The 13,467-nt window shown below is 39.5% G+C and overlaps 6 protein-coding genes across 6 annotated transcripts; 4 read left to right on the top strand and 2 right to left on the bottom strand. All coding sequences in view use genetic code 12, as the record gives it.

The window, feature by feature from the left end:
• Positions 1–1,011, top strand: PICST_28615 (predicted protein; the record flags this gene model as incomplete). The annotated part of the gene is made up of 1 exon (XM_001387924.1): positions 1–1,011. The coding sequence occupies one exon, from the start codon at positions 1–3 to the stop codon at positions 1,009–1,011; it is 1,011 nt and encodes a 336-aa protein (XP_001387961.2).
• Positions 1,012–1,640: 629 nt separating this feature from the next.
• MDR5 (multidrug-resistance transporter) lies at positions 1,641–3,287 on the top strand (the record flags this gene model as incomplete). The annotated part of the gene is made up of 1 exon (XM_001387923.1): positions 1,641–3,287. A coding segment is annotated over one exon (1,647 nt), but the record flags the coding sequence as incomplete, so codon positions are not given.
• Positions 3,288–3,444: 157 nt separating this feature from the next.
• Positions 3,445–4,215, bottom strand: GST2 (Glutathione S-transferase; the record flags this gene model as incomplete). Its single annotated transcript, XM_001387512.1, has 2 exons — positions 3,445–4,085; positions 4,209–4,215. 2 exons carry the CDS (start codon positions 4,213–4,215, stop codon positions 3,445–3,447), a joined length of 648 nt encoding a protein of 215 aa, XP_001387549.1.
• Positions 4,216–6,183: 1,968 nt separating this feature from the next.
• Positions 6,184–7,119, top strand: HDQ2 (hydroxyquinol 1,2- dioxygenase; the record flags this gene model as incomplete). The annotated part of the gene is made up of 1 exon (XM_001387922.1): positions 6,184–7,119. The coding sequence occupies one exon, from the start codon at positions 6,184–6,186 to the stop codon at positions 7,117–7,119; it is 936 nt and encodes a 311-aa protein (XP_001387959.1).
• A 1,068-nt stretch (positions 7,120–8,187) lies between these two features.
• Positions 8,188–11,041, top strand: FST12 (zinc finger transcription factor of the Zn(2)-Cys(6) binuclear cluster domain type). The gene is made up of 4 exons (XM_001387921.1): positions 8,188–8,752; positions 8,846–9,865; positions 9,914–10,534; positions 10,778–11,041. The coding sequence occupies exons 1-4, from the start codon at positions 8,230–8,232 to the stop codon at positions 10,951–10,953; spliced, it is 2,340 nt and encodes a 779-aa protein (XP_001387958.2). The 5' UTR covers positions 8,188–8,229; the 3' UTR covers positions 10,954–11,041.
• A 1,599-nt stretch (positions 11,042–12,640) lies between these two features.
• On the bottom strand, positions 12,641–13,453 carry PICST_52615 (predicted protein; the record flags this gene model as incomplete). The annotated part of the gene is made up of 1 exon (XM_001387511.1): positions 12,641–13,453. One exon carries the CDS (start codon positions 13,451–13,453, stop codon positions 12,641–12,643), a length of 813 nt encoding a protein of 270 aa, XP_001387548.2.
• Between the last annotated feature and the right edge of the window lie 14 nt (positions 13,454–13,467).

Genomic DNA, 13,467 nt, shown 5'->3' with positions numbered 1-13,467 from the left:
ATGATTCGCTTCAGGTCTAGAAGTCGTCCCCATACCCCCGACTCGTCCATACTTTCGCCGGCCACTTCCTTGGCTAGCTCCAGCAAACACAAGCTCTCCAAGGAAGAGTTGGTAGCCTACTTGAAGAAAAAGATAGCAGGGGCCAACAAGAACATAAAAAAGGCAAAGATAAAACTTTCCAAGTTTTCACAGAAGGGAAAGCCGCCTGAATACTCGTTGGCAGTAAAAAGACACTCCAACGACTTTGCTGATGAGATCACCTATGTCGATAGAGTCGGAGACGTTTGTTTTGCAAACACATACTCAACCATCGATTTGAAGTCAGCTCCTTCCTACGAGCTTGCCCATACAGAGGCACCGTATCACGTCACAGATGAAAAGGTAACACTACCGGATCATCCACCCAACTTTGAAGATATCAAGAATACTCCCGAGAACGGTGATGCAGCTATCTCTAATATGACTACGACTACCAATACCAATAATACGGATACTAATATCACCGCTAATACTAATACCATTGCTAATACTAATACAATCACTAATACTATTGTTGATACTAATGCCATCACCCATTCCATGGTTAATACTAATGACCTTTCTAAATCTACTGCCAATAATATCAAGAAAGAAATTCCTTCACCTGTGATACAGCCTTACGACCACTACCGTTCTTATAACAAGAAACCCATCAGTAAACCGTATCCTCTCAAGTACAAATCGCAGTTGAACCAACTCATGAACAGAAGAAGTCCAGCACCTGTCACGCCACTGCCCCCTTCCTTTGTATCACTACACGATTTCATAGCATACCAGAGCGACCAGTTCTGTCACTACCATTTAGTGCATAAGCACGACAACATATTCAAGTGTAAACGGTACGAGACCTTGGGAATCGAGATCTCCAAATCATCTGATTTGGTGGTAAACATTTCCTTTGCACTCAAGATGACTTTCATCTTGATATCTGCTAGCATCCTCGTGCAAACTCTCGCATTTATCTTTATGTAATAGCATGAAGGGCCATAGGCTCTGTATTTCTACTTTGTATTACTAGATTACTATCTAATATTTAATCTACGACTAATTTTGCAACAACGTCCGCTATGACAACATGAACCCGTGATCATAAAGAATTAGAATACGCAATGGATGCTAGGTTATAATTGCTTCGTTGAGTTAGTCTACGTATTATTTAGTGTGCCAAATATTACGATGAAATTCCTTCTCTCCAAAAATTTTCATTATCTGGCTTCAGTTAAAGAGCCATTAAGGAAATACTAGAAATACTGTATGATGCTTTCGAATAAGATCGATCCTCCACGCCAAGACGAGATACTTGTCATTTCCGTTTTATTTATATAGTTTGGCAGTGGTTAAATTTTTGTTCAGCCGTCGGAGGAATTAACAGGATATATCAGGATTTAGGGGGTCTAATCGGCTCCCTCTAAATCCTATCGCCACTCCTCTCAACTCTAACAGTTTCAGATAAATAGTAGATGTTACATCACTATTACTCTTCAAATACAATATAATGTTGGCATATAAATAACTACACATCAGTTTCGATGTGTATACCAAGTCCAATATGATAATATTCACTGTTCTGGTATCTCAAAAAAGAAGTTGCAGAAATCAGAATGGCTGCGAAAAAGGAGAAACAAGAAATCTTCGAAGAGAGTAATGCAGGAGATGGGACCAGGAGAGAAGATCAGTACATTGGCGGGTACAAATTGATTATTGTCGTCACGTCACTCCTAATAAGTATGCTTCTTTCTGTTATGGATGCCACAATTGTTGTGACCATTCTTCCTCAAATCTCCAACAAGTTTGATGGCTTTGAAAAGATCAACTGGCTCACTTCCGGTTTTCTATTAGCAATTGCCCTGTTGACAGCTACTTGGGGAAAACTTTCAATTGTCATTGGGAGAAAGTTGGGTATAGTCCTTTCCATTATTATCTTTATGATTGGCTCTTTGGTGTGTGCTTTGGCGAATAGTATGGACATGCTCATTGGTGGAAGGGTTGTGGCAGGTGTCGGTGGTGGCGGACTTCAGTCATTGGTTCTTGTTGTCTTGACTGAAATTCTTCCTATAGAATATAGAACTTTTGGTATCATGCTTTTGTCAATAACAACAGCTCTTGGTTCTGTCATTGGGCCTTTGATTGGAGGTGCATTTTCTAGATTTGACTGGAGGTGGTGCTTCTATATAAACTTACCAGTTGGTGGGTTATCGCTTTTGTTGTTGGTCGCTGTATTCAATCCGCCTGCGCCAAAGGGAAAGATAAAAGACAAGATCAAAATGATCGACTATTTTGGAACATTCCTACTTAGTAGTGGGTCAGTCTTGGTATTGCTTGCTTTAAGTTTCGGGTCTTCGTACCAATACACTTGGAATTCTGCAGCTTTTATTTCTTGCATTGTGATTGGGGTCATTTCTTCCGTCTTATTCTGTGTATGGAACTACAACTACTCGAAATACCCTCTTATTCCTCCAGAAATTACTGAGGTGCTTCTGTTGGATGCCACAGTGATTACAGCTACGGCAATGTTTGGGTTTTTCTTTGCCAATCAAATCTACTTGTCAGTGTACTTTCAATCCATTAAAGGCATGGACGGCTGGCATTCAGGTCTTCATTTATTGCCTATTATAGTCTCTTCTGTCGTCAGTACTCTCATTGGAGGTATGATTTCTCAGATTACAGGATATCTCAAACCAATCTCAATATTAGCAGGTATTATTGGTGTGGTAGGCAATGCTTTATTATACCTTTTGAAAGTCGATTCCAGCTTAGGGAAGATCATTGGATTGTTGATTTTACCTGGCATTTCGTCTGGTTTGCAAATCCAATCTACAGCAATGTTGTCCCAAGTATCTGCCCCCAAAACTCCTGGAGGTACAATTTTGGCTACTACCTTGTACACTTTCGGTAGAACAATGGGCGGTGCAATTGGCTCCGAGCTTGCTACTCTCACGTATAGTGAGTCTCTTAAACATATATTTAAACGAGCTTTAAAGCACGAGACCAACTCAACAGTTTTGCAAGACATCCAGGAGATCGGTTTCGGCTCCTTATTGGAAAACACCTCATTACTTGCAAAGTTACATCCGGTGACTCAAGAATTCTTCAAGGCACAAATGATGAAATCAATTGTAAATGTGTTCCACATGGGAACAGGTCTCGCTGCCTTAGCATTGATTGCATCCGTATTTCAAAGCAACTTAAAAGTTCCGAAACAAAGTAAGGGAGTCGATGAAGATAACGACCAAGAAGAGAATACAGACACCAATGTAATGTCCATCTCCGACTCCAAACGAACAGAAGAATTCGTTTAAATAGAGCTACATGCTGTACTTAGATTTTATTGTAGTTTATTATAAATCAAAAAGTGTGCCTATATAAGCTTGTACAAGCTTCTGCAGCCATTCTACTGATTTTCTTTTAATTTGGGATAGTCAAACCCTTTTGAATTTCTGGAATTTCTCTCAATGCTTCAACGTACTTATTGAATAACTTGAATTCAGATAAATCAAGATTGACACGATGCAACGAGTTGGCCCAGCCAAATACGGAGATATCAGCAATAGAGATGTGTGGACCCACCAAATACAAAGCTTCCTTGTTACGACTCAAGATGTCATCGAAAACTCCAACGATTCTCTTGACATCGGTGGAGTAACGGTTGATTGCATATGGAATCTTTTCTGGGGCAGCAAAGGTGAAGTGAGAGAGTTGACCTGTGATTGGACCCTGTTCAGCAACAGAGAAAACCAAATATTCCAATTGCTTGTAGTATTCCTTGGTACCAATCTTGTAGGAAAACTTGTTTTCCTTGTCGTAGGTGTCAGCGAGATACTGCAAAATAGCCCCCGTTTGGGAAATAGTCACACCAGTAGAGTTGTCAACTAAAGTTGGGATTCTTCCGTTAGGGTTAAGTTGAACAAACCAGTCCTGCTTTTGTTCTCCTTCTCTAATGTTGACTTTTTGCACATCGTACTTCAAACCCAACAACTCCAAGAAGATGGAGATCTTGTAACCGTTGGGGGTACCAGCAGTGTATAATTTAATAGCGTTAGCAGCAGCTAATGTTTGGAAGTTAGTAATCCGACTCCAAAAGGCCCCTTAATATTCGCATCGCGCAATGAGTCGACTGCTACTCAATTGAAGCTCAATTGTCGCTCAATTGCAGCCCAATTGCAACATACCAGACATTTCTTAATTCAGAAAAGGATTTAACAGTAGTTAGGATTCTTTACTTCGGATTTTAACCTTTACAAAATTGTGGATATCAACAGAAATTTATATTCCCCAGAGCGACTATTTGCATTAAAGAAATTCGAGCCCCGCCACAGTGAGGCCAACTTTGAATTTTGAATTTTGTGACATCCAGTCCCAGGTGAGATTCCTTGACAAGCTGAGCCAGTTTATGCACAATTACGGATTCTTAGTAATACAGTGTGCCAATTGAACTGCTTGCCACTGTTGTGGTCGCTTGCACTGTTGGTCTCACTTCCTGAACCTCCTTTGCAAGCAACCAACCCTCACCAGAGCCGCAAACAGCAGCCACTACTGCTTACAAATCAAGTTAATAATGGTGTTTGCGAAGACACGTGAACAGATTTCCACATAGTCGTGCTTTATCGCTAAAATGGTGCTTACAAAGACAAGTATTGGCTACATTGCCCAATGGAGCAGTAGTTGTAGAAATCCACAATGTAGAAAACGATTCCAGAAGCTCGCCCTGTAGTTCTCTATACAGCCCTTGTAGAAAAATCTTCGAAAAATCAGTCTTCTCTGGCAATAGCTGTAACCGGAAGCAATCCACGGCAGTGAGTTTTGCAACTGAAGCAAACTGGAAATGATTGTCGTTACACGTTCAAACTCACGAAGAACGATATAATTATCTGAAGTTAAAATGATTCTCAAGCCAATCTTAAGTTAAGACATACTATGTATGCCTATAGGTGGATAGCTGAAAATTACGAAAAAACTTTAAAGAATTCTACCAAAGCGAAAGCTATTCTCTCTAACTTCCCGATATTTATGTTAGAAACTGTTCAGTGGTCGATTCCCGGCGTATATTCATCTACTTCTCATGGGACTTTCCATTGGAGGCTCAATGAGATTTGGGGATTTGAGAAAGAAAGATAATTGAAATCATACGAGTTTGAAACTCTAATATAATCAGCGGCGACAGAGCTTTACCGTCAGAGTATCTCCTTCCCCAGATTCAGTCATTGCCAACTTCCCCATACATAAATCTGAAAAGCGTTGGAAAAATATAGGAACATTAAGATTTCGCAACACAGTGATTTTCCGTTTAGCGGAATTCTGAAACTGAAAATTTGTGCAAACAACTCCACAAAATACCACAAACTGTGGGGCACATCTGGACTGATGATGAACACAAACTCTATTACTGGCCAGGCAATTACGTATAACCTTATCAACATGGGGAAACAATCCCCGGGATTATAATACGCGGATCTTCAAGTGGAGCTATCTAGATTTGGACGGAGTTATCTGAAGGTTTAAATCTCCAAGACAGAAAGCTCCTTTGTAAGTAAGACTTTCTTAAGCTTGCAGAAAGTGTATGATATGAGTGCCCTACCATAACAATTCAGGGGAAGAAAGGGGTCTTCAAACACCATAATCGCTAGGGATAAAGCCCGACAACGACACAAAACGCACGTTCGTAACGAGCTGAATATCCGCAATTGTCTCATAGTTGTATAGTTCACATCTACGAAAATGTTTCAATAAGATCAAGTCACACATAGAATTGAAAATCCGTAATCCCCTGTCAACGGCCTGTACGACGGGTGGGCCGACTTTGCGGACTTTTATTTTAGTCCGTATTATTTTCTAGATTTCGCAGCAGAAAAGGATTTGCAATAAAACTAAACATGCGGTAGGGGTGTATCGCCAATCGCAGACTCAGCGAACTGCGGAAATATGCATGGTGCCAAAAATTAATTCAAGTAAGAGTAGCTAGCTGGCCTGTGGGGTATAGTAAAATTTCTGAGCTTGAAGAACTAGATTCAAGAAGTATATAAACGGTTCTTCTTCTTCTTGATCAATTTACAGACTTCTTAGATAGCATCATCACTTCACCGAGAGAAACTAGTACGTTATATCTTCTCTCATTCCTACTAAGCTTTTTAAATCTAAATTTTCACCATGTCTCAAGAATTCACAGAATATGTAAAGACTGCTTTTGGTCCAAAGTCTACCCCAAAGACCCGTCGTGTTCTTGGATCCTTGATCCAACACATTCACGACTTCACCAGAGAAAACCACATCACTGTGGATGAATGGATGTGGGGTGTTAACTTCATCAATAGAATTGGACAAATGTCTGATGAGAAGAGAAACGAAGGTATTTTGGTTTCTGACGTAATTGGATTGGAAGCTTTGGTCGATACCATCACCCACGCTTCCGATGCTAAGGGACACACTTCTTCTGCTATTATTGGTCCATTCTACCGTGACAACTCCCCTGTGTATCCCAATGGCGCCTCCATTATTCAGAAGGAAGTTGGTGGTGAGAAGACCTTAGTATCGGGAAAGGTCACTGACACCAAGGGCCAACCATTAAAGGGTGCCAAGATCGAGGTCTGGCACTGTGCACCAAATGGTTTATATGAGCAGCAAGATCCTGAGCAACCGGAATACAACTTGAGAGGTACTTTCTATGCTGATGACGAGGGAAACTACTCCTTTGTCGGTTTAAGGCCAACTGCCTATCCAATCCCATACGATGGTCCAGCTGGCGATTTGTTGCAGCTTATGGACAGACATCCTATGAGACCTGGCCACATTCACTGGAGAGTGAGCCATCCAGAATTCCACACATTGATTACTCAAATTTATGACAGTGAATGTAAGTACGCCAAGGATGATTCGGTTTTCGCTGTTAAGGAGGACATTATCGTTAATTTCAACCCTGTTGAGGACAATTCCCCATTGAAGGCCAAGGGTATTCAAAACACCTTAGACTATGATATTATTTTGGTCTTGGAAGAAGAAATTAGAAAGACACGTCAAAAGGTTGAAGACCAGCATGCGGCTGTGGAAAAGACTTTGACGGCCAGATTAGATTCTGTTAACGTTTAAAATATTTAAACTTAACTACAAATGACTATTAATGAATCAGTAAGGTGGAAATCGATGTATGCTATTAAATGTGGGCATAATTATTTTGGTTGGGCTCATTGACTGAGATCCGTGTTATCAATACATTCATATATTTACATATAGCTACAATTATATTTTATGTATAAGCCCGATTGAAATATGCAATGTAGGCGGGCACGGAAAATTTCATGAAATGAGAAATTGTTGTGTTCAAGGATATGTAGGCGTGAATAACCGAAGCGATAATTTACTCTTTTTAAACGAAAGGTCATCCAACACAAAAGGTGATGAAATTCGGCCACTTGGGAGGTCGAGTCAATTTCAGGCGAAAGAGGTGGCCCAAATTCGCCCACTATACAATATAAGCTAAGATAAAATAAAAATAATGCTATAGGGCGTGGAGTATTACGACTATTAAACTATTTTTATTGGCAAATGCTTGACACACCTTATTGAGGATAGATATGTTAGCTAATGGAGAACGATAGGGATAGCCAATTGAATCCCGGCGTGAAGAAACACGGCCGTAAGACGTAGTGGATGTACTTATTTATTCCAGGATCAAATATTTAATTTTTTAATTTAATGTAATTTAATGTATAACTCTCCACGGCAATCCCGATTTCAATCCCTGACTTGTTAGACAACTAACTTAAAGTTGGAAACGATCGGCATACAGACTACACAAATAATAACTACTGTTTCGTAAATCCCATTAAACTGCCCCTCACCTTTAAAGATTTCGTCCTACCTACAAGATTAAGTTTATTGTTGATTCGGGGATTCTCTTACATTGTTTTGTTAGAAAATTCACAGCAAGCTTTCTGTCTATTTTTCTAAATTCCTCAGCCATTAAAATTTTATGGTTTTCTCTGTAAATAAAATTTAAAAGCTTCAAGCGCCTCTACTGATTGTGATTACTTTGAGATTAGTTTTTTTTTCCACCATTCATACTTTCATTCTTTGGGCCCATCCGGACAATTTCTTGTGTTTTAGCCTCCTTCTGATTTGGCGTACCAGGTCGTCCACCTTTGGCTCTATGGCTCCCGCCCATACTTAGATACAATTTATTTTTTTTGCCAAAAAAAAATGGAAATCTTGATGGAGCCTAAGCGGAAAAAAACCCCCATCATCATCTCATCCGTCCTCGAGCCGGAGAGACGAAAGAAAGTCACCAAGGCGTGTGACTATTGCAAGAAGCGAAAATATAAATGTAGCGGCAAATCGCCTTGCTATCTCTGTGAAAAGAAGAAGATCGAATGCAAGTTCTCCATAGTCGACAAGAGAACAACCAAAGTCAAGAAGAAGAAAGGGGGTATTTCTAAATCCACTAATTCACACCCCGATGGTATAGCGGCCAGTTCTAGCGAAATAGCCGCGGACGCTCTCGTCCAATCAAACAGCTACGTCGATCTGGCTCCTGACGGCTCTTCATCCAAAGATAACCTAGGTTCCAAGCCAAAAGCCGCTTATATCCCCAAAAGTCTCCAGCCACTTCTTTCCTTTCCCTTGGGCGAAGATGGCGAAACAGTCAGTGATGACGAAGGTGGATATTCTAAGCCCATGGATGATGACGAAGATATGCCCGAAGAAGATCAAAACGGAATTGAAAGTAGAGAATCCCTAAGAGATGAACACGAAGTCCTAAACAAAACTACCCAGAGACTGAAAGAGTCTGATCACAGAAGAACAGAGAAACCAACAGGCTTGTCCAACAACTATGGCAAGAGTTCTAGGCTCTTGTTTGATTCTGCTGGAAATTTGCGCTATATTGGAGAAAGCAGTCCTTTATCCCTTTTATTTGAATGTCGTAACATTTTCCTTAGCACTATTGGAAGCTGTGAGTTCACATCTGATCCTCAGGGTGTTAACATAATTGATGAACCAGGAAAGATCAAAAACGGAATTCCTGTGCAATTGCCGAAAAGAGAACACTGCAACATTCTTGTTAAGTTCTTTGAATCTAACGTCAACTCCACCTGGTACGTTTTCAACATGCGCTACTTCAAGGAGTACATTGTAGACTACATTTACGACAACCCTATTAGGGCCAGACCCGAAAAACTAGTATTGCTCCATTTGGTGTTAGCGTTGGGTTTGTTGTATGCTGAAACTTCCAAAAGCTTTCTCATTGAAGACTTGGAGTCTTCTTCCATCAACTCGCTAGCTTTCTTTGAAAGTGGCTGTAATTTGATGAGAAACACCGTGGATGATGGGAAGTTGTGGCTTTCTGAAGCATATCTCTTGATATACTTCTATTACCAATCCACTTCCAAAAGAAGTACATCCTGGATTATGTTAGGCACGGCTATCAGAAACGCTCAAGCTTTAGGTTTGCATCGTAAGTTCATCAACGAGTCATTCAGAGACAGAGAGTATATTATGCATCGCCGAAAATTATGGAGAAGTTTGTATGTCTGCGACAGAAGCTCTTCAATACTTTTGGGACGCCCACTTTTGATCGGTGACTACGACTGGGACGACTTTGACAACGTGGATCTTATTGACTACGAGGATAAGATCAATCATGACAAGAATATTTATTGCTTGATAGAAATTGCTAAAGTGTGCAAAATCAACGGGAAAATCGTGCATAATTTCTACTTGGATGGGATGATATCACCTGCACGAGCAGAGAAGTTAGCAATCGAGTTAAAGCTATGGTCAATTAACTTGCCCAAAGAATTACAAATCGACAGAATTTTAAGAGGCACTAACCTGGAAGGTCTGCTGATAGAACAACCTACTCAAGATCGATTTCCCAACAGAGAAGTCAGTTCGGATAAATTTGCCTTGCTATTGCTTCACTTATCCCAATTGTATGGAATTATGCTTTTAAGTAAGCCATTTTTCATGTACATCGCTTTCAAAAGCAACATAGCCAATAATTCTGGTGGACTGGTGCCACCTAGAAGAAACAGACATGAAGCTACAATGGTCAATTTTTGCAAGGCAAGCGTGAAATCGTCAGTATTAACTATTCAGCTTATTAATCTCTACCGTGAACGACACCCGCAGAGAATAGAGCTGTACACCACTGTAAATTGTTGCTTTATGGCAGCATTAATACTTGGTTTGTCTATTCTCCATAGGAAGAATAACCCTGAATTTCAAGATGAGTACAATATTGCTCTTCTTATGGAAACACTCAATACAGCAAAGATAATTTTATCCTTCTACGGCCCAATTAATGCTACATCTCAGCGGTTCTACAAAATTGTTGGTAAGATGCAACGTTCACTAGAGGCAGCCTATGGAGACATGGAACATATGATATCATCTTCTGTCTCTTCTCCGAATAATATTAGAGACGGCATTTTCAGCACTCCTTCGGCGGCTCCTTTGAATATTGCTGCTTTACAGAACCACTCTCTAAGAGGAGGAAATGCCAGTGGTGAAGATCGCAGATTCTATGCAAAGAAGTCTAATTATAACAACGAGTCTATTGAACGGAGCAATTCTAACAATTCCAACAATTCCAACAATTCCAACAATTCAGACAATTCAGACAACTCCAACAACTCCAACAACTCCAACAGTAACAATAATATGACAGGAAATCCTAATCACCAAGGGGGAGTTAGCAAAATTAACACTATTCCATCTACACCTTTTGGCAGCTCGTTGATCAATACAGACTTGGAAGCGCTTATGAACTTTCAGCAATTCTTCGTCCCTTCGGCTTCCAAAGCAGGTGGCATCAACGAAGATTTCGCTACTCAATCCACAACTTCGTCAGCTGCTGGTGAACCGCTTGAAGCATTTATGTATAATATGGGAACAAATGATATCTTGTTCGATGGAAATATTTAATTCTTGAATTTATTTTCACTATGTATACTATATTTTCAATTTAGCCGCGCCCGCCCAGACGTGTATAGCAATATATGAATTTTCATAGAAATGAAATTCAAGATAAAAATGAAAATAGTAAGAATAAATAGTACAACGTTGCAACCGAGCCCATGTTTCATCTACGCCGAAATTCATATATACTTGAAACTATGCTTGTTCAGCAATATGAAATTGTTGGTCTGTTAAATTTGCAGTACACAAAACAGAAAAGTTGTGTATGAACAATGAAATCATTTGCAAATCCATTTTCTTCTTCCTGGAATCTTCGTGCTAACGTATCTATATCAAATTCTACATGAAGAAGAATCGACTGTTAATATATATGGAATTTTATTTGGCAGTCAATGATCTTCCAAGACGGCTTTAAGGTTCCAGACTGAACTCGATTTAAAGTTGACTTGATCTATACGTTGGTTCAAGATTTGCGATAGAACAATGGGCTAGTTGTAAGACCCAATCAACCTGACCAAACAGTTACCTACGATGAATGTGATGGAGTCATGCTCTTCAATTTTTCTACAATATTTCCGCATCCAAGAAAGCAGTAGGAGCATAGACAAATCGGAGAGTAGCAAAAACATCTCATGGAAGGAGATAGAACGTGATTACTGGTACAATCAAAAATAATGATTAAGACATATTCTCCGAATTATTCGCTGACTACAAACCACATTCTAGTGACAGGTGCAAGGCCCAATTGAAGTCAGAATTCTTGTCGAGTTTTAAAAATTATGATGATTGTGGATGGTCAATTTTTCAAGATTTGATGTCGCTAATTTTCATTATTGGAAATACTTTGAAATCCTAAGTTGCCTCACTCTTTCAACGTATGCGTATCGTTGTGAAGGCTGATGGAATTGCAGAATACAATTTTTTTGGTGACTTCACAGTATATCAGTGGTTTTTTCCACGTATCGTATCCAATTGATTCTTTCGTCATGATGTCTACAAGTTCAAACGAAGAGAAATTTGTGTTTTAATCTTCATATTTTGAGTTTAGTCTTATCTTTTGGTCAAGAGGAGATCGGCAGTTTTTAGTGTGCTCTAGGCGAAACTAAATTGTTGTGATTTGCGTGTTCAAAGACGGCAGCCAGGCAAGATAGTGTAGATCTAAACAATTGAATATATCAATGAGAAGAGAATGCCGAGACTAGTATGATGAGAGTTTGTTAACGGTGAAATTGTGTTTAACACTGTTGATTCTCAGCATCCAGTCGTTTTATATCCCTTCCGAACTTTTCATACTCATCGTTCTATGAATTTTTGTGAAGATCTGCATAACCTTAACTTTATCTGCATGGAACGACTTGTGGAATGTCACGTTCGATGAATTCATATCATTTTCATTCAATGATATCGTTGGAAACCACAATTTTCGGTCAAGATGAACTATTCTAGTCATGGGAATGAATTTAAATTAAGCCAACAGCCTAAAAAATGCTTGTAGGCTTTTGACTAAATTTTATATTTTGCTGAAGAATAAACATTGCGACCCGCTGCTAATTGAAGAACAGGAAAATTTGGAAGTTATAACATAAAAGCCAAGAGGAGAAATTAGTGTCATTCAAGGAAAGGAATACAATAATGCGGCCAATTCGCTGTTTGTCATTATGCCACGCCGTGTATTTTCTTTATATCTCTATTTCTATTTACGAAGGAAGACGCTAACTTGCTCATAGACTTCGTCGGGAGCTTCAAGAACAATCCAATGTCCTACGTTGGGAAGGCTAAAAACTTCTACATTCTTCAAACTTCCGGCAATGTTCTCTATACAGCCATTCCAAGGAGTTACTTTATCTTCTTCTCCACGAATGATCATCGTTCTAGCTGTGATCTTATTGTATTGGGAAGGTAGCTTATAGTTGCCCCCACTAACAATAGCTCTACAATTGGCACAATATCCTTCTACATTTTGACTAAGCAATAATTGTCTAATGAATGCCTTGGCCAAAGTACTACATTTTGATCCAGTTGCAAGTTCTGGAAATATGTTGGCGAACCTTTCCAACGAAATTTCATTTTTCAACAGTTCTATTCTCTTGCTGAAAACATCCGCTGCTTGTTCAGTTGGATGCACGGGAGCTATTAATACGTTCCCGACGATGTTGATTTTATCTGAGTGGTATATATTGATGTAGTTAATCAACATACCTGACATTGAATGTCCCACTAAGATGATTTTCTTCTGTACTAAATTTGCCTGCTGAAGAATCTGAAAGACATTTTCACTCAAATCTTCGAGACTAAGATCCGCTTTATTAAGTTTCGAATTGGCGGCACCTTCATGGTCTATAAGCAAACATACATTCTTTTCAGCAAGTCTAGATGCAACTGGATAGTGGAAGTTCTGGGATGAACCCAACCCATGTAGAAACACTATAACCCTGTCATCGTCAATTGATTCCGGAGTTCCTAATACGGTGTAGAACTGGCCCTTAGAATTGAAGTAACTGGACATTTTTTTCAATTTTT

This window comes from Scheffersomyces stipitis, chromosome 1 (assembly GCF_000209165.1).
Source record: "Scheffersomyces stipitis CBS 6054 chromosome 1, whole genome shotgun sequence".
NCBI classification, from domain to species: Eukaryota; Fungi; Ascomycota; class Pichiomycetes; order Serinales; family Debaryomycetaceae; genus Scheffersomyces; species Scheffersomyces stipitis.
The sequence above is the reverse complement of the archived record's forward strand: the minus strand, read 5'-3'. Positions and strand labels throughout refer to the sequence as shown.